This window comes from Poecilia reticulata, chromosome 16, assembly GCF_904066995.2.
Source record: "Poecilia reticulata chromosome 16, P_reticulata-male-v2, whole genome shotgun sequence".
Taxonomy (NCBI): Eukaryota; Metazoa; Chordata; class Actinopteri; order Cyprinodontiformes; family Poeciliidae; genus Poecilia; species Poecilia reticulata.
Window position 1 is genome coordinate 3,412,736 of NC_088845.1, and position 23,205 is coordinate 3,435,940.

General features: G+C 39.1%; 1 protein-coding gene across 1 annotated transcript in view; it reads left to right on the forward strand.

Moving 5' to 3' along the window:
* The window catches only part of LOC103477590 (neural-cadherin), a 137,214-nt gene that overhangs the window by 108,253 nt on the left and 5,756 nt on the right, over positions 1-23,205 (forward strand). Inside the window, exons 19-32 of the mRNA XM_008430788.3 lie at positions 6-1,002; positions 4,144-4,237; positions 7,053-7,237; positions 7,504-7,742; positions 9,979-10,256; positions 12,240-12,454; positions 14,668-14,795; positions 15,162-15,289; positions 15,533-15,644; positions 18,911-19,091; positions 19,993-20,159; positions 21,130-21,394; positions 22,131-22,311; positions 22,452-22,702. Coding sequence (XP_008429010.2) covers positions 6-1,002; positions 4,144-4,237; positions 7,053-7,237; positions 7,504-7,742; positions 9,979-10,256; positions 12,240-12,454; positions 14,668-14,795; positions 15,162-15,289; positions 15,533-15,644; positions 18,911-19,091; positions 19,993-20,159; positions 21,130-21,394; positions 22,131-22,311; positions 22,452-22,702 — 3,421 coding nt within the window. The remainder of the gene's footprint in view (positions 1-5; positions 1,003-4,143; positions 4,238-7,052; positions 7,238-7,503; positions 7,743-9,978; positions 10,257-12,239; positions 12,455-14,667; positions 14,796-15,161; positions 15,290-15,532; positions 15,645-18,910; positions 19,092-19,992; positions 20,160-21,129; positions 21,395-22,130; positions 22,312-22,451; positions 22,703-23,205) is intronic.

The following is a 23,205-nucleotide window of genomic DNA, read 5'->3' on the forward strand; positions in this document are numbered from 1 at the left end:
TCCAGATGAATGAGGATCTGGAGGTGAACAGCGAGGTCCTTGTGGTCTCTGCCACTGATGGAGACGAGGGTGAGAATGCTGTTGTCACCTTCAGCATCGTTGGCGGAGACGAGGAAAGGAAGTTCTTCGTTGAGACGGACAAAGTAAACCGACGTGGCGTGATAAAGCTGAAGAAGAAGGTTGACTTTGAGAAACTCCATGAGCGGACCTTTAATCTAACTCTGAAGGCTGAAGATGCTGACTTTTTCAGCCTGGCCTACTGTCTCGTCCAAGTAGAAGATTCCAACGACCACGCTCCCGTCTTTTTCCCGCAGTTCTATGAGTCGGCTGCCATGTCTGAAGACGTCCCAGTGGGAACGATTGTCGCTCAGGTTACAGCATCTGATTTGGACTCTGGCCTAAATGGACGCTTCTCCTACAGTATTTCGAAGGAGTCCGACCCTTACAGTCAGTTCCTGGTGGATCAGTCTGGTTGGGTGGTTGTTGCGCATTCTCTGGACAGAGAAAAAATCTCCCAGCACAGGATCATGGTTCTCGCAACAGATGCTGGTATCCCACCGCTAACTGGCACCGCTATCGTTATGGTAACTGTTCTCGACATTAACGACAATGGGCCAGAGTTTGAGGCTGCCTATAAGCCTGTTGTTTGGGAGAACACTGCAGCTCCACAGGCTGTGCGAATGAATGAAACGTCCATGCTTCTCCACGCCGTCGACCGAGACACGTCCACCAACGGCGGTCCGTTCTCCATCCGACTCCTGCTTCTAACCTCCGATGCCACAAACTTTAACCTGACAGACTTTCGGAATGGCAGCGCAGCCATCACTGCTCTTCGCAGCTTTGATCGTGAGCGCCAAAAGGAATACCGCCTTCCCATTCTCATGATTGACAGCGGTTCTCCTCCAGTGAGCTCAACCAACACGTTGACAGTTGTCATCGGTGATAGAAATGACCATCCACACTTACCTGGACACACCCATATTGTTGTCTACAGTTTTGAAGGTATGTCCTGCTTTTTACCATCTGATTTGTTGTAAAATTCACATGTTTTTATACATCCATTTGGATTTACACTACCGTATTTTCCGCACTATAAGGCGCACCTAAAAACCTTCAATTTCCTCAAAAGCCGACGGTGCGCCTTATAATCCGGTGCGCCTTATATATGGACCAATATTGAGCCACAACAGGTCTAAGCAGCCACCGACTTCATTTTCCCCCGTAGAAGAAGAAGCGCGCGGTGCATGCTGGGATAGTTGTCAGAACGCTGGTTTGTTAATAAAGTTTGATAATGCATTTAAAGCAAGGGGGGCGGAGGGGCGGGGGAAGAGAGACAGAGACTGCAGCGTGTCTGTTGGTCTGTGTTACCCAGAAAGCAGTTGGGCACAATATCACAACACCAACACCGTGAGTGAAACAACGACTGGGGCAGCCTACTATATAAAGCACTCGGGGACCACTTCTTTACAAATGTGGATGTGTAATAATAGAGTACGGAACAAATCGGCAACCCAAACTGAAGCGTCTATTCTATGTGCCTTATAATGCGGTGTGCTTTATATATGAAAGAAGTTTTAAAATAGGCCATTCATTGAAGGTGCGCCTTATAGTGCGCCTTACAGCTCAAGTGCTTAAAAAAAAACACCCAACCATATATTGAAGTAAGTAAATGTTTTTCAGAGCCAAAAACCTTAGAATATAAAGTCACAAATCAGCAGGCACTGCTCCTAGCAACCCCAGCCAGTCCCAGCAGGTTACCTAGCAACCACAGCAAAGTCCAGCCGGTCACCTAGCAACCCAATTGTTGAGTTGGGGGTGGGGCCAGCAGCATTTGGATTTAAAGTGACAAGAGGCCATTAAATAGCTCATTTTGAAAGGAGCTCAAAATAGGCTCAAAGGGGTTAATTCTTTTAGTGAATGTTCATCTCAATGGTAGTGAAATGTTTCCTGACCAGACTAAAAACTCATTATCAGATTATAAGAACGATTTTGTGCAAAAAATATAATGAACATGTTTTGTGTACCCTGTATCCTAATCTGTTCAAGATTTTTTTTGCAAAGTATTAAGTTTGCTTAAACGCTTCACACTGTTGTAGATTTTATTAGTACAAGCTTTGGGTTTAAATAACCTTTTAGTTTGGAGTTTGGGTGTTCTCTCTGACTGCCCCACTTTCATTCCACCATTAGGAAGTTAAATGAAGATTGCAAATTGGTGTGAATGTTTATGTGAATGGTTGGTTGTCCTGTGTCTTTCTGTGTTGGTCCCGTGATGAACTGGCATTTTGTGCAGAGTGCATTCTTGTCAACCACTAAGTGCAAAGTCTTGCAAAGATATATTTGTGTTTCCTTCCTTAATCCTTCAAAGTAAACTCTTTACAAGGTGTTGTATTGACTCAGTCTGTAATTTTTAATGCTTTTTATCATACAATTCACTAACATTCAGCAAAGACTTTCTAATAATTTCTCAACAGGGTTTTATAGTTGCTTTAAGATCTCAGTTCTGACATAAACATGTAACAACAACCCCCCTGCTTATTGATCGTTTTATCGTTTACATCATTCAAGTCGATCTTCTGAGGTTGTGTGAGCTTTTAGAGCATGTAGCTGGGATCAAAAAGGCTTGATGTAGTCCTGATCAACATTGATCTGAGCAATACGCATAAGATGTCTGTCAGAAATTTCCCTTATATTTGGCAGAGCTCTGTGTTGCAATCCTCATGTGGGCTGTATGCCTTCCACAAAATGTTAGTAACTGCATCTGATTCTGCTGGATGACACATTTTCCAGATCAGACAAACACTGGAGGATCATAAAGTGTCTCTGCTCTGTTTGCACCTGTAGCCTGTAATGCTTCTGCTGCTGCTGTCTTTGCTTTGCATCCTTAAATCATATATTTTAAGTAACTCTATGATTAGCTCCTGTGGTGGATCAGAGGTGTAATATATGCTTCTCTATTCGCTGGCTGTAATACAAAACTACTATAAAACTGAACACAAGTGTTCAGTTCTGTTCCAATGAATCTCTTTCTGAGACACGGACAGAAAATTGTGAAAGAACAAATTTGATCCTGTTTAATACACTATACTTGGTTGTAAAGCATGTTGTGCTTTAGCATTAGCTTCTAAATAATAATATTAATCGAACACCTAAGTGCTAGCATTGCTGCTATTTATAATTAGTGACTTAGGGTTAAGTGTATTAAGTTAAGTCAGTTGACTTTTCAGTTGGATGGGTGTACCAACCAAAGTTAATAAACAGACAAATTGAAATTACAGCATAAAAATATTACTATCTACTGAGTCAGAAAATGCATATAAAGGGAAACACTGTATAAATACAGCAAAAACTTTTGCTGTTGGAAAGGGGTCACAGTAGCATGTCTAGTAATGCAGCCACATAGTGATGCATTCATTCTTAGACACACCAACAAAATAAGAGCCGTTTCAGAATCAAGGGTTTATCTTTTGAGATTCTGTTCCACATGTTGTCCTCAGTGCATTATTTTGTACCTAACAAACTCCACAAGAAGAAAGAGAACATTTGTCCCTCGCAAATCATAGCTGATTGTCATAGTTCAAACCCTTCTGAGCCCTTTTTGCTCACGTTGCAAGATCTGTTCATGACACAGTGGACTTCTCGCAGCCTCCCACTGCAGCCCCATCACTTATTTAGCATTTCGTACCATCTGTCAGCCTGCTGTAATTTACTGGAAAACTAAGGTTCTCCGTAGCGTATTTTTGATGAATTTCCTCTCTGGGACTTTTCCACATGAGCAGACATTAACCTCCTAATAGGAATCCACCCTGAACCTCGAAAACATGTCATGAAGCAAACAATTAACTCCAGCTTAAGTCCCAGCTTTGATAGGGACATGAACAGGAAGTGAGTTGAAAAGGCAACTTATTTCATGGATAAAGTGATTACATTACTGCTCCTGGGAAAAAACAGTGAAAGTTATTCTAATGAGACTCTGTTCCTGATGCGCTATTTAACCATGACCATGTGTGCCAATAAGGTGTCACCTGTGCCTGTTCCTTCTGGTGAAGCTTTCAGTCTTTACTCCTAATATTTGGGCTGTACCACAGGGATGCATAATGCATTTTTAAACTTGTTCTTCTTGCTTTACTTTCTGCATCCTCACAGGGATTCTCCCAACAACAAGTCTTGGACAAATTCAGTCCCCTGACCTCGATGACTGGAGCGAGAAGGTGTACCGCTTCGATGGCAAACCAACCAGGTAATTTGATCGCATTTGATGAAACACTGAAAAAAACTGCAGAACGAGGATTTTCGTGAAAGTTTTCCAGTAGTTTCTGCTAGTTAGTATGGGAGAGTCGAGGGACATTAGGAAGAACAAAGTGTAGAAGTGATGAAAATGTCAAGAAACAGCTGAAAAGTCTTCAGTGAGTAGCTTTGTTTCCCGTTGAGTAAATGTTCACTAGTGGTTCAAAGGTTTTGAATGCTTGAAGGCATATTAAATGTTAAAACTGACACGAATCAGCAGGATTACAGTAAAGGAAAGTTTATTTATAAAGCACTTTTCACATACAAAAAGTCACAGCGCTGTACAACATGGATCATATTTAAGTTATACATAGTATAAAACCAAGCATAAGTAATGCTCAGTAATAATAATCAGCAATAAAAATGTATACAAGTTAAGCTCACACTTAGGATCTGTCTCTTTTACACTAATTTTAACATTACCAGCTGATCGACCAGCATTTAACTCTTGGAACAGAACATCCACGTTGCAGCTGATACACAGAATCACCATGAACGTCAAGTGGAAATGTACTGCCGTATTCAGTTACAGATGTGCAAAACGTCTTAAATGAAGTAAATTTTTAATGCAATAAGATAATCTTTGAGTGAAAAACATGTTTATTTCAGTCTGGAATTGTTTCCCACTTTCCTTTCCATCTATCTGATTGTCCTTTGTGGCAAAATAAACAGATTCTTCATCAGTTTTAACTTTAATTTGTCTGCAAAAGGACAACATTTTAGGCATGTAGCTATTCTCTTGTAGACATTTTTTGACGAATCTGCCTTAGTTTAATGTTCTTTTATTTGTATGAGTTGATTAGAAAAGTGCAGCTGTGTGTCATGTCATATTAGATGCTATGGAAACAATGAGTCATTTTTTATATTGAACACTATCCCAACACTTATTAAATTAAAAAAGCAAAACATTATTTTACTTTTATTTTATTAAAAATTGAATTAAAATTATTTTAAAAAATGTTATTTTTTAATTACATTTGAATTGAAGGTTTTTTTTTAAAAAAAAGCTTTATTTTTAAAAATACTTTTTCTATATTTATTTATGGGAATATTGAGGCCTGCCAGTTATATGTACTCAAATTGTAGCGTGGAGTTTTTGAAATGTTTTATGTCTGACATTAGCTACTGCAATAAAATCTGAAACTGTTTTAACATTTTATTGCTGGTTGGGCAAAAGGTGAAGCAAAGAAATTAGGCACCAATACAGGTAAGTAAAATAAATAAGTATAACAAAAAGAAAACTATAGGTACAAAAGCAAGAGAGAAAGAAAGATTAAATCTACACGTAACTTTAGATGTAATAGATTCAGTTTTGTGTCATCTAAAAACAACTGGTACAAAAAGATTAAGATGCTAACTCCGTCACTTAGAGCATCTTTGGTTCAAGCATGCAGCCTGTTGGACGTATTGGATAAAAGAAGTCAGAGGATGGAAGATGTAAAGCAGTTTTACCATCTGTTTCACATGAAACAGATTCTTGGGTAAAGTTTCCCTTCTTATGTGACACAAAGCAGGAAGAGCAAAAAGAAAAAGAAAATAAAAAGTGCACAACGAGTGACAGTTTTGAAATACAGAGGATGAGAGAGTACAAAGGTGCAACAGAAAAAAGAGAAACAAAATTGGGCCGTATAATACAGGCAGTTTGAAGGAGGAAACAAAGAGTGGAAGAGACTGGAAAGGGAGGAGAGAGATAGAAAAAGAGATCTGACTTGTCAGGAACAGTGCTATTAATACTTCATAACCAGCGGTATTGAAAATTCCCAGTGAAGCACAGCGAGGGCGAGCTCATTTTGTTTGATGAGGCGCGGCTTCACGCGGACGCATTGAAAGGAGAGTCTGATTGCACTCCCCGCCACCTTTTCTTCTAACGAGATACCTACAAGGGGGGACGACAGGAGACGGCCGAGAACAAAGGAACCACTGGGGACAGCATTACCATAGTTACTCATGAATCACATCCCATCATCTGCGCATCCTGCAGATAGCAATTTGTTTCACAGAATGGATTAGGTTTAGGCTGATGGTTATTTACATATAGAAAAGATAAAACTCGGAGCAAAATAAGAAGCTCAAAGAGTTCAGATGAAGATGCATCGCTTGGATATTATTAATGTCACCTTGCAGGGACTCAGTAGAAGCAGCAGCCTAGATGTAAGATATGAGGATATCAGCTTCAAGTCTCTGCAAACAAAACTGTTACAGAAGCAAATAAGCTGTATGTATTTCACCAAAGTTTACATTTAGTCATTTTTAGCATGAATGTTGGACTATTAATCATTTATTTGTGCAGCTGCTTTTTCTGGACGGAACATCATACAGCTTCAATGATTTAAAAAAAAAGAGTAGTGGGTAGAGCTAACTAAGAAGTTAGTTGGGATAACCATACAATCCCAGTCATAAGTTTTAGTTCTGCAAGAAGTTTTACAGCCAATAACCACAATGCCATTACAGATTAACTAAAAGTTTACAAAACAACCAATTAAGTTAACGCTTTTAGAAGATATCCAGAAAAATTAAGCTAAGACTACTAAAAGTTTTTAAAGTTAGCAAAAGCGCTAAACGAATCATTAGCTCCACTATTAGCAGAATAGTAGAAGCGTGCCCACCACTGACACAAAATAAAAGGAAAAATTCATTTTCTCCTCCCTCATGACACTCTTTAAGTGTCATGAGAAGATCCAGTCTACTTTAGTTTCTTGAGACGATTACTTTCATGATGTTTGACAGATAAAACGTCTAATGACAATATGCATTTTTTCCTGTTGTAGGTTGTTCGGTCTGAATCAGAGCTCAGGTCAGCTCAGCATCAGGGAGGGAACTCCTCCAGGCACCTACCGCCTGCAGGTGCGTGTGTCCGACAGCACATGGCCTGATGTCATCTCCACCGCTCAGGTGGATGTCACAGAGCTGCACCAGGAGGCCCTGCAGCGAGCTGGCTCCGTTCGCCTCAACAGTGAGTTCCCACAACATGATGTGTTAAAAAGAGAGCTATTTTACCACTGAGACCATTGAGAGATGCACATTTTTTATGATCCCAAACTTCAGTTAGTTATTTTTCTAAGAATAGTTATCCAACTTTTAAACCTCTAAGGTCACCAAAAAGCAAAAAAATAAATAAAATAGCAGCTAATATAAAATAAGACCCCCCTCTTCTGTGTTGTCATCTTTGTTCCCAAAGAACATTTAAAATACAAGCAGGAACATCTGCTCTTCTTCCAGATCTTACAGTGGAGGGCTTTTTCCAGAGTAGCAGCGGCGGTCAGGGGAGTCGGTTTTCCCGTCTGGGGCAAATGTTGGCTGAAATCCTGCAGACGTTGCCAGAAAACGTCCAGATATTCTCTGTAGGCAAAGCCGACCAGCTGAGTTATAGAGCGCTGGATGTCTGGTTTGCTGCACACGGCTCACCGTACTACAAGGCGGAGAAGCTTCATGGATACGTGGCGGCAAACAAAGCCAAGGTAGGACTCAAAAATCACCTAAAAACTACGTCTATAAATATCGTCCTTATTAGGACACAGTCTTTCAGAAATATAAACAAGAATGGTTGCTTTTCAATTCCTCTAAAACAAAATTAAAAAGAAGAGAGTGGAGGATTTATTTAGACTGCAGGTGAAGTTTAAACACACTTTAAACTGTTCACACTTGGACAAAAATGTAGTTATGAAAATAAACTGGACATGTTGTGTAAGCAACAATTTAGTTTTGTAATAGATTCCAATGTTCCATGCAAACATCATGGAGATGAATATTTAACATGCACTGAAAATTGCGGAGCTGCATCTGATGTTTTCTTCCACGACATGCAGCTCATCATGCCAGTTAGCGAACCAGGCATAAAAACATACACGACGTGTGTGCACACGTTGACTGGGCAAGGTCACATGCAAATGTCTTACTCTGGGCTGCCTCACTGCTCATGTTTTCTTAATGGAACCATTAAAAGGTCATAAAATAGCAAGAGGAAAAAATATGTTTATATCATTAACGAAAATAAGGTTTTAGTTGAAAGACAGACACGTTAAATTATATTGTGTTTTGTTTTAGTTCAAAGTGGAAGAGTTTTTATTTTCATTGCAAACAGATTTATCTAGAAGTATGTTAGCAAGAAATGGTCTGATGAGACATATTTTTGGAAAAAGTAATTGCAGTTCAGAATACTACAATGCAATGAAACTTCAAATTTTGAGATTATAAATTTAAAAACTTAAAATATGCATAAATGCAACTCATTTCAGTTAGCTAACTTTATTGGCTGCGTACAGACAAATAATGATGTTAGAAAGGAAAAAGTCTGAAATGTTTCCCATCTTTTCATATCACTGCAATGAAGGATGTATTCCTAATGGTTATAGGAGGGATGGGAATGTGAAAAGTTTGAGCAAAATAACTCTTCTGATACTTCATACTGATTCTTTTATTTATATTTGGTCCTTAGGACATAAAAAATCCATTGTTCTATCCAAATGTGTTGTTTTTCCATGCATAGATTCAACATTATAGGAAATTAGCAAATCCAAACTCATTACTATAACAGTAACTATTTCAATGGGAGCTATTTTGGTTCTTCTGACCTAAATAAACTGACGCAGCCTGGTTCAAAAGAGTATTCAACAACAAAACAAGGTCATAAAACAATAAAAAAGCATGTAAAAATCAGTTCAAAGCACACAAAAATATAAAAACAAGCTAAACATCAAATACCAAAGAAGAAAGTGTGTGTTTAATTGTCATAGGCTGGAAAGAAAATTATTTTGTCTAATTTAAAATAGTAAAGACACAGAATATGAAATTAAAAGATTATGTAGACATTTTGGAGCCATAAGTTGAAGCTCTGCATGAGGAACATCAAACACTTTGAATAAAAGTATCAGATGGATCTTTAAAAACCTCAAAAAAGCATAAATAAAAGCAGAGAAACCCTGAGGGACTCTGATTGGCGGGGAAAAACGCTCTTTGAGACAAAATAAGAGAAAAAGAGTCCAAATGACAAGCAGAGAAAATGAGTGAATTTGGCAACAGAGAGAGGAAATGACAACAAAACAAGAAATGACAAGAAAAGCACTAAAGTGCATAAATAATATTATGGGAAATGAATCAAATTCAAAAACTGTTGATGCGGTTTAGACATGAGATCAAAGTCAGATGCTCTTATTCTTTGAAACTCTCTAATTTATGTTCAAACAATATTCATGTTTTGTTATTCTAGTGTTGCATTAAAATCCCATTTGTCTTCATTTCAGATTTATTCTTTATTGGCATGTTGTTTGCCTAAAAGGCCACTTTGTGAGTGTTCAGTTAAATTTTGGGATGTATTTAAAATGTCTGGCAGCGTTCACACCTTTTTCTACATTATGTGTTTTAAATTAGGATTTTTTTAAGTGGATTAACTCTGTATTTCACTTTATTTTTTGGCAATCTTGCATTATTTTTCTTTTAGCTTCACCTTTTTGTGCTACTTTATGTTGCCATAGCACCCTAAATCCCAGTAAAACATCATAAATATTGTGTTTGTGATGTGAATAAATTTGGGAAACAACAGAGGATATGAATGCTTTTGCAAACTACTGTGATAATTCAAATATTTATTCCTACATTTTGTCCCATTTTTGTCTATTGAGAGAAAATAAAGTTACATAAATCAAATAAAAATATATTTTTAATCTGTTTTCATCCTTATTTCTGCGTCCTGTCCAGCTGGAGGCCATGTTGGGCGTGTCCATCAGCCAGGTGGGCGTGGATGACTGTCCGTACACAGACTGCAGTCAGTATGGAGGCTGCAGCAGCGAGGTTTCATTCAGCCAGGTCCCAGTGGCTCTGAGCTCCGGTAACGTCTCTCTGGTGTCGCTGTCGGCCTCGACGACCGCGCGCTGTGGCTGCCGAGGGCGAGAGGCGACCCACCTGACATGCTCTGCCTATCCCATCAACCCCTGTCTCAACGGAGGCACCTGCCAGGATGGCCCTCTGGGATACCGGTACAAAGTTTAACACAAAAGTACACCTTTTATGAGAACTAAAATTTATTCCATTAGATAATGGATAATAGATAACGTATAGAAGAGATTAGGGTCACTGAAACGAACAAAAAAAAAAAAACATATTCTGACTTTTTCTTTAATCTCACAATTCTGACTATAAATTATATCATAATCTTGAGATTAAATACAAAATTCTAAGAAAAATGTCATAATTTTAAGATTAAAGTCAGAAATCTGAAATAAAAATCAGAAATTTCAGGGAAAAAAAATCACAATTTTGAGATTTTATCCAAAATTCTGAGATTAAAGACCAAATTCTGGGAAAAGTCATAATTTAAAGATTAAAATCAGAAAGTCAGAATTCTGAGTTTAAAGTAAAAAGTTTGAGAAAAAAAATCATATTTTAGAGAGTAAATTCAGAATTAGAAAATTATACTGAGAAAAAAGTCATAAATTTAATATTAAAGTCAGAAAGTCACAATTTTGAGATTAAAATCAGAAGTTTGAGGAAGAAAATTATAATTTTGGCCCTAATCCTCTTTCATAAACCCAGCACCCTGTACCCTGAAAATGTAAATTAAATGCTGCATCTCCGGCACATTGGCATCGTTTATTTTCTCTGTACTTCTCCTGAGTTTAAGCATGTCTGTCCTTGGCAGCTAACAGGCGTCTCACACTGTTATCGTCACGGTTTGAAGCTGGTAGAAATTTCCCATTTGTTAACTGAAGAACTCGGGCGAAATCTGTCAAACATGCTAAAAGATTTAAGAAGCGAGCCAGCGGTTTCCATCTGCAGTAATAACACTCTGAGGCTCCGTTTTTCAGCTGCTTGGACTGCAGCTGACTTTGAATTGTCACATAACTTTATTAGTTTAGATTGGAGCTGAAATATTGCAGCTGCTGAATCCCGACAGCTGGTCTCTCTTTCAAAGGTTTATAACTTTGGAAAAGAAACTTTCGAGTTGATTTCAGTTAAAACCAAGAAAACTCATTTTTGAGGATTTAATAGTTTATTTTCTTGTTTACGTTTTCATTTGTTTTTCTTTTTCTCTTTAATATGACAAGCCACAAAAGAAAACTACCCTGGGGGCCTCAGATGTTTACATTTTTTAGAAATTTCTTTTTTTAGCTTCACTTTTAATTTTTTGTTTGGCGTATTTAAAATAAGAACAAACACCAATCAAAAATTACTGAAATTTTCAAAAGAAGTTAAATAGAAGATAGGAAATGTTACACAGCAAAAAGCCCAGTGTTAATTTAACTCTTTCAGTGTTTATATAGTCCACACTCTTCAAAGTGTTAATATCAACTTTGTGGGAGTTAACACCATAATTCAGAGTATAAGCCCAGTGTTGATTTAACTCCCAGAGTGGATATTAAATCTTTTTCAGTGTTTATATAGTTCACACTCTTCAGAGTTAAATTAACACTGGGCTTTTTGCTGTGTACTTTTGTTACCATAGTTTTATGTTTTAAAGAAAAATATTCTTACAAAGTAGTGAAACAGTTCTCAATTAATTTCTCTTAGCTTCACTTTTTTTTGTTTTTGGTTTGAGGTATTTAAAGTAAGAACAAACCACTGACAAAATGTTACTGAAATGTACCAAAGAACTTCAATTTGAGATAGAAATGCTACTTTTGTTACTATAGTTTTATGCTGTAAAGGTAAATTAACTTACAAAGTACTGAAATAGTCCCCATTAATTGCTTTTATGTATCAAATATTCATTAAACTTTGCCCTGGAGAAGATCATTTATGTTCTAAATTCAAGAAAATCACCTTTCACCTTTTATCAATCAGATTAAAGCAATGTTGATCTGTATTGTGCCAAATTGCATCAATGTGAAAAGATGTTCACTGTTATTTAATTTTGGAGAAGTACTCATGGAATGGAGACACATCTATTTATTACTAATATAACAGTTTTTATAGAATATATTGATTATTTTCTTAACCTATCAGCTTCTGCTTCCCTTCAGATGCAAATGTCCCCCCATGTTTGACGGGCCGGAGTGCCAGCAGACCAAACACGGCTTCGGAGGTCAGGGTTACGCCTGGTTTCCTCCCATCAAGCTTTGCTTCCAGAGCCAAATATCCCTGGAGTTCCTGTCCGAGTCGGCCAACGGGCTGCTGCTCTACAACGGGCCGCTTGGCCTCGTCCAGCCTGGGGAGCCGGAGGACTTCATCGCCGTCGGTGAGTTTCATGTGTGTATGTCACTAAAACAATCTGGACTTAAAAGAGAAAGGAGACACTCGCTTAAACTGAAGGGATTAGCACTTCTCATGTGACGTCACACTTTTGTGAACTTTGTAGCTGACAGCCATTTTGGTAGGCAGTTGCAGTGGAGTTGCTATGACAACAATAAACAAGCCACAAGCTTAGAACAACCTCTAACCTCGTTCTCATCTAACTTACAAACAACATAAGTAGATTACAACTATTACTCGATTAGAATTTTGGAGTACTCTACCGTAGTGTGAGTCCACATCGTCTTTTCTTTCTCCGTCCCATCCGGTTCGATCCTGATGGCAGCCATTTTATTTAGTTAGTCCCAAAGCCATGGGTCCAGAAAGCAACGTCCCCGGGGACTGGTGGAAACTATGTTTTGACACTAATGATGTTGCTTAAAATGCTAAAGTTCATTGAGTGATTGAAGCACAGATGAGGAAAGAGAAGAAAGAAGAAAATAGGTCATTATGGCGACCGATATTGTCATTGTCATATTTAGTAAAATTATGGAACAGCCCTTAAGTCCCCTGTACTTTTAATAACATATTCTAATGGGATTATTTCTAAATACTTTAACTTCAGCAGACATATTTTCTAATTTTTATCGTACTTTTTCTTTTTCCATCAGTGTTATCTTTAAATTAAGTGATGGTTTCTTGTGATTTAGAGTCAGAACTAAAGCTAGAAACCTAAAAGCTTAGTAAAAGGTGAGGAAGAGCATTAATACTGATGTTTTTTCTGTATATTTCCTCCGACTCTGATGCTTCTTGGAGGTTCTAGGTATTCTCTCTCCAACTCCCCCGCTTGCTGCTTTGAGACTTCAATTTGAAATGTGACACTCGTTTGATTAAAGTCAAAACATTATTTTAACTTCTAAGCTCTCTAAGACACAGTGTGATCCAACACTCCCAGTGGGGAAGCTTCATCAGCGCGTCCTTTTCAACAAACACAAAGCGTTCATCAATCTGCTGCTGTAGAACAGCATCTCGGCGGAGGAAACGCTTCATAAACTCTAATGTCAGCTCCCGGCGGTTCTTATGTGGTGTTAATGGATTAGCCCGCCGATGGCCTTTCAAGCGCTCCTTGCATAATCTTGTGGCATTAACGTTATGTAATTATCGAACCCGGGTTGTTGCCGAGCGGATCTGGGGAAATAAAAATCAAAGATGACGGCAGCATTGATGTTTCTGAGCCGTTTTTCACTTAGATGTTCAATATTACGACTGATCCGGTCACAAACTCACACACACACGCACACACACACACACGCACACACACACACACACACACACACGCACACACACACACTTTGGCATGAATGCACACATCTGATTGGGACAGAAGGTGATTGACCGAGGGGATTTCTGCTGCCGTTGATGGGATTCAGCAGCTTACACAGCAATAGTCATGATGGCATGCATCAACTTTTCAGACCCAACAAACAAAGTCATCCTCCATCTTTTGTGCTTGATTTGATGTGACGATAAATTAATACAAACTCACTGTACAGGATGCTTTTATTCATATCTATTATGTTTAGTGATGCATCAGTGAGAATTTTCTGGCCGATTTCTGATCTCTGGTTTTGTAAAGTTTGGAGCCACCAATCCTATATTTCCCTTTAAGAACTATGAGAAGGTATAAGAGCAACAACAATTTATTTTTCTAACCTTCCTGCTGTGAACACTCATAGTTATGTGTCTGAGACACAACGAAGTATCAGGGCCAGACTAAGAAAAACATTTTTAAAATTTTGACAATAAAGTAATAATATTATGACAATAAGGTCAAAGTAATGGGAGAATAAAGTTATAAACGGCTAATATTACCAGAATAATGTTGTAATAACACAAGAATAACATGATAATAATGCAAGAATAAATTAATATTACCAGAATAGTCATAATAATGCAAAAATAAAGTTATAATATTACCAGAAAAAAGTTAGAATTTTACCAGAATTAGGTTGCAATATTAGAAGAATCAAGTAGTAATTTTATGTGAATACTTCCATAAAAAATAATAAAATATAAAAGGACCAATGTCTGTGCTTCCTCTTCCCGTTTCAATATTCAACTCTATGGATTCTGAGATTTTTATAGGTTATTCTTTTGGTGTTCGACCACAAAATAAAAGTTTGCAAACTGAATCCATATTTATTTCTCCACGTCATCCAGAGTTAAGGAACGGAGTTCCAGTTCTGAGCATAAACCACGGATCGGGAACGCTGACCCTTCAGCTCCCACCTAAAGCTACGATCAACGACCGGCGCTGGCATCGCCTGGACATAATCAGTGACGGAAAGGTGAGGCAGAAAAACAGATGGATGGTGATAAAAAAACAATATCGTGAGTGTACGTATGAATTTATATGTTTTACTGAGTAATGATTAGAGTATCGAAAAAATACTCCTGTGTTGAACGAACATTGACAGTTTACCATGAGCTAAATATTTAGCTCAGAGATAAATATTTAGTTTATTTATTTTGAAACTTTGACATTTATAAATAAATAACATGGTGGAAATATGATCTTAAAAATTGAATACCCTTTTTAAAATCTCTTTAAAAATGTTATCTCAGTTGCTGATGATCAATCAGTAAATCAACAGTATTTGATGAGCAGCACCAGGCTTCTACACCAGTTTATGTCCCTTTCGCTCTCCGTTCAGCTTGTCCAGCTGATCCTAGACCAGTGTGGTGGGGTTCCTGTGCATGAGATGGAAGGTGTTGGAGGGGAGACCCGAGAGATCGATGAGTCCGACTGCAGAGCTGCAGGAGAAACGCCCGGGAACCAGCGGTATGAAATAACCTGCAGATGGTGGAAAGAATTCTCACTTTAGTTAATTATGCAAAATTTACTTTTTTGTACATTTACTTTGTGCAGAAAATATATTAAACATGTTTTCTAAAGCTTTTAGCCCTGTTCTAACCTGATCAATGAAACAGAATAGGTTACCTTTACCAAATACTTTATTTTCTAAACCTTATTTAGCCTCTGTGTTTTTGCTAATATATTTCTTTAATGTATGCTTCCTGTCAGGCATTTAAATGTCTACCAGCCTCTTCAGTTGGGAGGAGTGAAGGAAATGTCTCCGTACCGCCGTTACCGAAGTTTTACTGGATGCATCCGGAACCTGGTGGTGGACAGCCAGGTAACACAGCTCTGCATGTTTCAGTGTGTACTTTAAATATTCATGTGGTGAACACAAAAAATCTGTTTATGCTGTCACACTGAGGGGGGAGTGAGGCGCGGTTTAAATTTGAATAACCTCAGGTTATATTTAACGGTCAGAAATAATGAGTAGGATTACCCATCATTCTCCTCCAAATGGAAATGAGTCAATAACAGAAGTGAAGGAAACACAATGTGTTTGTGTGTTTTCATCCTAGGAATCATTAGCTTTTCCTGGATGTGTTTCTTGCCTTGAAATGCAGCTGCAGTGTGTGTGTGTGTGTGTCTGCATCTATCTGTTTGTGCATGCATGAATTCACTCCCACCGGCTCCTATGTGTTTGTGCTCGCGCGCCGTGGGGTTGGTGGTCGGACAGATGGTGGTCTGAGCTCGGCTCATCAGCCAAGGCCAATATAACAACATCACAGTCCAAAAGGTAATATGAATGAATAGAGGCTCTCACTTCCCTGCAAGCTGCTGCAGTTCCTCTGCTGCTGAAGGAAAAACCTCAACAAGCTCCCACAGATCCCAGAATTTTCCCCAGGAAAGAGTTCAGTCTGCTTTAAAATGAGGAATGTGGAAGTTCAAGATGTTAGCATCAGCGCTGTTATTTTTCCCACAATCCCCTGTGTTTTGAGGCTGCGTCTGAAATTTGTTGAGGTTGTTAAGAAAAAGTTTTCCCTGTTATTACACTTTTTTCTGAATGTGAAGGAGAGCAGAAAAGTGCCATGATGTTATGTGCTTCGGGCACATTATGATTTTTGTCTTTCTTTTCTTTGTTTTCTTATAGACTTTAGTTGAATGACCTTTTGCTAACATATTTTGGCGTTTGGATAATTTCTTTTTGGTCATTTAATTAATTTGTGGCGCTGTTGGTCCACCTATAAATAGGCTGGCTTTCGGCATGTTAGGAGTCCCGCCTTTTTCACTCGCTTCCGCTCGCTCCACCACCACCGGGCGCGGTGCGCGCTCGTCTAGTCGCTGTGGGCCGCGGCTGACTTTTTCAGCCTGCCATGCGGTATTTCTGTTAGCTTTTGTTTGTTTGCTTCTTCTTGTGATTTTGGCCTGGTGGGACCGGTTGTCCTTTCTTTTGCATTAGGTTCTTTTTTGCTTTAGTCCGGGACTAGTAGGGGCTTCGACGGCCCTGTATAGGGTTGGCCCCCTGCTGTACCGTTTTGTTCTGTTTGATCGTCTCACCAGGTCCAACTTTCTGTTAATACTTTGGAGGTTTTGTTTTTCTTTATTTTTTTGGGACACGGGAAACTGAGGGCCTTTAACTCTCTTTTCTTCACAGAAAATCAGAAGCAGCTGAACTAAGAAAACCAAAGTCAAGAGAGTTTAAGCTCTCTTGACTTTAAGTTTAAGAATAAAATATTTTGTTGAACCCTCATTTTTGTCTCGTGTCCTCAATAACGTTGTGCCCTTGGAGGACGTAACACATGACAACAAATTGGGAATTTCTTTATTCAAATTACACAAAAGATAACATCAGCATGTAGGCCTGGAATTAGCTCTGAAAATAAAGTAGAGTCCTGTGCTACTTCAGCATTTCTCTCTGGAGAGGTTTTGGTCTTTTCAAAGAAGTCATCTGCAAGAAATGTTATATCTACCTTAACTAATCTGCTATGATCTACTCATAGTTTACTACAAACATGAAGATGGACATTTGAAGTTGAATTTAAGTGACAAAAACAACCATTTGAGACTTAGCTACCAGCATTGGCTTTAAACAATTACTGCTTTTGCATTTAAAGCTCTACAGACATAAAGTAGAAACAGAAAATTAATTGTTGTAGTTTTAGCGAATTAGGACATTACATGGATTTAACTGCCAAAAACTAAATCATTTTTGGCAGTGTATTAAATCCTTACATGTATTATTCGTTAAGATGAAGGTTTTCTAAATGTACCAAGATGAAAAGCTAAATCTAAATTGATTTATGATGTTCGCCTCCTCCAATCCAGAGGACGCCCCCAACCAGCAAAATGAGCTGTCTTTAACTAAAGGTCACGCATGATGAATTTCCTTTAATATTCTCTTAAACATGATTCAAATCAGCATTTTTCCTACATTAATTACAATTTTATTAGATATGTGAGTTGATAAAACCGGCCCATGGCCCATCTGTGCTTTCAGAATGGTGAGAACACAACACTCCAGTTCAAATGATTAGTTAATTAGCTTCAATTGAAATTCACTTTTTACAAAAATTGAGCACATTTAAACCTTTAAAGAAACCTAATTCAGAAAAAATGTATCCTTCATTTGATTTAGGAATAAAAACTATTTCTTGTGCAGTGATAATATCAACTCCTTAATGTGCTGATGAGATATTTACATATTCACACTGAACCAGTGGATGGAAGTACAGGTTTGGAAAAGGAACTGAGTGTAATTTTAAAAAATAACATGTCCAGAACTTACAGTATATATTAATTCAACTTGAATTGATATTCTTATGCATAGCTCAGTTGGGTAAGTTTTAGGTTAGTAATCTAAAGGTCCTGAGTTGTGAACCGTTTTTATGAGCTAGCATGTCTTTGCTAAAACACATCTGCATTTAGACGTCTAAAAAGTCTGAAATAAATTCTAGATGTCCACCAAATGTTCATTTTTAAACCAAATACTTGCCAACTATTTAAAACTACACATTTATAAACCATTTATGCCAATTTAGGTGTATTTTGAACAAGTAAAAGTGTTTTTCTCTGGCACAAAGATGTAAAGGTTCCTCATAACATTGTGACGGGGATGTTGTGACATCCTTGCTTCTACAAACGGGAAACCTTTTGAATTTTAGAAACTTCACATCCCTGCCTCACCTTCATTTCCTAAGATCTTGTGGCAATACAAAGCTGCTTTCTAAACCTCAAAAAAGAGAGAAATGGTGAACTCAAAAAACACGCTTGTCATTGCTGTGTAATCAAAGCCGATTTCCCAGATTCCTTTAGAGGAATTCAGCTCACATTTATGCGCTAACACAGACTGACACACCACAAAATGCTGCCGCAGTGCGCCTGCCAACTGAAACAATGGGCTTGTGTGAAAATTTAGTGCATGTCGAATTAAGTCTTATTGCAATCTAAACTCAGGGGATCAAAACAGCGGAATTAAAACAAAATCCAATCTAATGTTGGCCGTGAATACAGCCTGGAACTCTTCAGACGTCACGTTTTATGTTTCAGTGCTTTTGATGAAACGTTGCAGAGGAAAGAAGGAATGTCAGCTTTCTCGTTTGGCCTCAGGTGTACGACCTGGCGAGTCCAGGTGAGAGCGTCGACAGTGCGCCAGGATGCCAGCTGACAGACGGCGTGTGTGTGACGGCCGCCGGTCCTTCGTGTGGCATTCACGCCTCCTGCCTCGCTGACTGGGGCTCCTTCAGCTGCGAGTGTCGTCCGGGATACAACGGACACAAGTGTGAGAGAGGTGAGAGGCCCTTTGTTGTAAGCTCTCCTGGATAAAGCGCAGTTTTAACTCAGGGTTATAATAATTCTGGGATTTTTATTATAGTTCAGTTTTATTTGATTGTGACTTGTTGTCTTGTTCAGTTGGCTTTAGTTTGTTTTTATAGTGTTTGCTAGATTTCTCCATCCATCCATTGTCTTTACACCCTTGTCCCTTAGTGGGGTCAGGAGGTGCTGGTGCCTCTCCAGCTAACGTTCCGGGCGAGAGGCGGGGTCACCCTGGACAGGTCGCCAGTCTGTCGCAGGGCAACACAGAGACACACAACCATGCACACACACACTGACACCTAGGGGCAATTTAGAGAGGCCAATTAACCTGACAGTCATGTTTTTGGACTGTGGGAGGAAACCGGAGTACCCAGAGAAAACCCACCATGCACAGGGAGAACATGCAAACTCCATGCAGAAAGACCGGGGCCGGGAATCGAACCCAGAAGCTTCTTGCTGCAAAGCAACAGCTCTACCAACTGCGCCACTGTGCAGCCCGAGTTTGCTAGATTTTATTAGTTAAATGTTTAGTTTTAGCTTAGTCTTTATTAGTTACAGTTTTAGTTTTTTCATACTTTGGTTAATTTTTAGGTGTGGAATTTCAAAAATGATTACCGTTATTTGACGTAAACTGCTTGTGGGAGGGGGGGAAAAAATCTATTTCACAGCAGCTGATAAATACATTCATAAACACAAAAACAAAGGGTATCATATGTATAATTAAAATATGTTTTAGATGTATGAATATATGATGTAATTCCAGTTAGCTATAATTTTTATTTATTTCAGGTAACAGAAATGTTTTCTCAGTTCCAGTTTTGGTGGTTTCATTAGTTTTAGTTAGCTGTAGTAACCTTGCCCTGTTCCCTGCTCAGCTGTGCAGGACTTCTCCTTCGACTCGGACAGCGTGATGCGTTTCCAGCTCAGAGGGGGCGGCAGCCCCCGACGCACCAACATCCAGATGCTCCTCCGGACCAGAGCCACCTCGGGGACCCTGCTCTCCGTGGCATCCCGGGACTCCAACGAGTACATCATTCTGGAGGTCAGCCTGACTTTCAGCTTCAGTATTTACCTACTTTACTGCTAAATGACCTGTCCATGCCAACATAAACAACAGCTACTAGTTACTGAAATCCCATTCTGGGGTTTAGTGTCATTAATGCCTTTTATAGTAGACACATAAATCACGGATTGGCCCTTTTTCCTACAAGAAGTCTTGTTTTCCAGATAATTTGAAATCAGATTGAGTCAAAACTGGTGGTGGAACTCCATTAAAATGTTTAATTGAGGTAATTTGGTGTTAAATTATTGAATAAATAGACATATGAGGTCAACAACGAAGATATTAGTTGTTTTTAATCTGTTATTTACATTATTTGACCATAAGATTGGTGCAAAGTGAGTGCTCTTCTACTGATTTGAATCAGTAGAAAAATCTGTTTTGCTTTTAATGTTTTAAAGCTTTTCTGATTAGCTAACTCTTTTTAGCACAACTTGATCACAACAATAGTCTTTTCCAGCGTCAGATGATTTTTTTAAACCAAAACTTAGTGTCCAGTGATAACATAACAATACGTTTTATCCTGAATAGTTGTAGTTTGTCAAATTTACAGGAACAGAACCAGAAAAACACCAGCACAAAGGTTCTGCTCTGTTCTGCTCTAAGCTTTTGTATTTTTGTGTCGTTTCTTCAGTAGTTCTTGGTGCAGCGCCACCACAGGCAAGTGGGGGAACATGTCGTTCAAAGAGTTTGGTTTCAGGAGACTAAGCGTTATCCTGCTGCTAAATGTGAATTGTACAGGATATTAAAGAACTAGTGAAGCACCAAAGATTTTGTAAAAGTAAATGTTTTCTCAATGTTCCACACACTAAATAATTGTGAATAAATTAAAGACCAATTCTTATCAAGTATTCAGTGTGCAGTTGCAGTGAAACATTAATGTATTCTATATATAATTATTTTTTACATGTCTTTATTGGACTTTTCCATCTCTAACTTTTCAACTTTTCAGATCAGTGACGGTCACATCTCGGTGCGTGCCAACCTGGGAGACGGCGCTCACTCTCTCCAGCTCCCCGGTCACAGAGTGGACGTCGGACAGTGGGTCCTGGTCAGCCTCGGTCGCCACGACAACAGGTTTACCCTGCGACTGGAGCAGGGAGGCGGCTCCCGGGAGGTTCATGCGCAGCTGGGGAGCCGCAGGGAGATTGTGGTTCATCCGGCCAGCCTGATGGTTGGCAACAGACCAAACGCTGGAGACAAGGCTGACTTCCAGGGTGAGATCTTGCTCTCATCAGTATTCATCTGTCAAAAGGATTTTATTTAACTTGAATTTAAAAAAAATCAATGTGAGTTAAATAATTACCTTCACATGTTTTGGGTCTATGCTTCCTTTACAGTAGATTATTTTGCAAGCATTTAATAAACCAAAGTTTTCTTTCCCTTTGAATTGTTTCGCATAATGTTGCATTTCAACCTGTCACTTATGAGTCCAAAGAATCAGGACTGAGCTGCAAATAGTTTTTAGCTGGAATGGGTTGTAAGTTTTGGACTCTGAATGCAAATGCATGACACACTTCAAAATGTTTTTTTTTCAAAAAATGCTGTAAACGTCTTACATTTTCTGTCTACTTAAAATTTATGTTTTCCTCCATGGTGGTCCATCATATAAATCTTAAGAAAACAGACGATAAACAGTAGGAAAACTTTTGCAGGGCACAGTAACTGCAACACTTGTTAAAACTCTCATTTATACTTTACTAATATTCAGATCCTACTAGTCATATTGAACAAGTGAGAAACAGCAGAACTACATTCTGATAACAGTTTGACTTTCAAACATTGAGTTTTTTTGATAGATCTTCATGATTTTACATGATATACTGTTTACACCTTGTTCAACAGTTTGTTCTGGCTGGTTATGCGCTAAAAAGTCATCAAAACTTTGGTCTGATCCCTCAAATGAACTGTGAGTTTGTCTTTTCAATCGGATGTTTCTGTTTTTCCGTGCAGGCTGCCTGCGGGACGTCCGTTTTAACGGCCACGTCCTGCCTCTTGACGGCCAGAGCAGGGACCTGGTGACGCTGCTGGAGAGGCGGGGGGTCACCTCGGGTTGCTCCAGCGACGCATGCAGAAGCCAGCCCTGTCGCAGCCCGCTGCGTTGCGTCGACCTGTGGAGAAAACACCAGTGCAAGTAAATAATGCATGAACGCAAAACCGCACAGAATAAACTGAAATGAGTTAAACATATTCAGGTTTGATGAAGCTTTTTTAGGGTATTTGTACCAGTTGGTGCTCATCCAGTCGTCTCTGCTGGACTCTGACCCGTTGCAGGTGTCCAGGCCCTCAGGTGACCGTCACCGATGAGTCCGGTCTCCAGCGCTGTGTACCGTCACCCTGCAGCTCGTCCTCCTGTCGTAATGGCGGCACATGCCATCCCCTGTCAGCCGACAGCTACCAGTGCCGCTGTCAGGAGGGATTTAGGGGTCATCGCTGCGAGCTGGGGCAGGTCAAAGGTCAGAGGATGGCTGCTCTCAGCCCCAGCTCCATCCTCGCCATCAGCATGTGCCTGCTTGTCTTTATTGGTAAGAACAAGTGATTGCTAAAGTGAATTTTTTGTGTTGCTTTATGTGACCTGAGCATATGTTTTGCCAATATCACACTCAGGTTCCTTAAAGCTGCAGTGTTTAACTTTTACAAAAATATGTTAAAACTTTCACCATGTTGCGACAGTTTGATATAAGACAGATAATCTGTGAAAAGATTGATGTCCGCCATCTGAAGAAATGCACAAATCCTGACCAAAAACAATCAAAGCCAGGAGGAGGGGCTTAGCGCTGTCCATCATCTTCATGTACTCGCTGCTAAATATTCTAATGGTGGAGAAACAATTCACCGTTACAGGAAATTGTTTATCAGCTGTCATCGGTGGCTATGCTAACTAGCCTTAGCATTCGTGGCAGGCTATGTATTCATTTCTTCTACCACCTATACCTGTCAATGTGTGTGTGTGTGTGTGTGTGTGTGTGTGTGTGTGTGTGTGTGTGTGTGTGTGTGTGTGTGTGTGTGTGTGTGTGTGTGTGTGTGT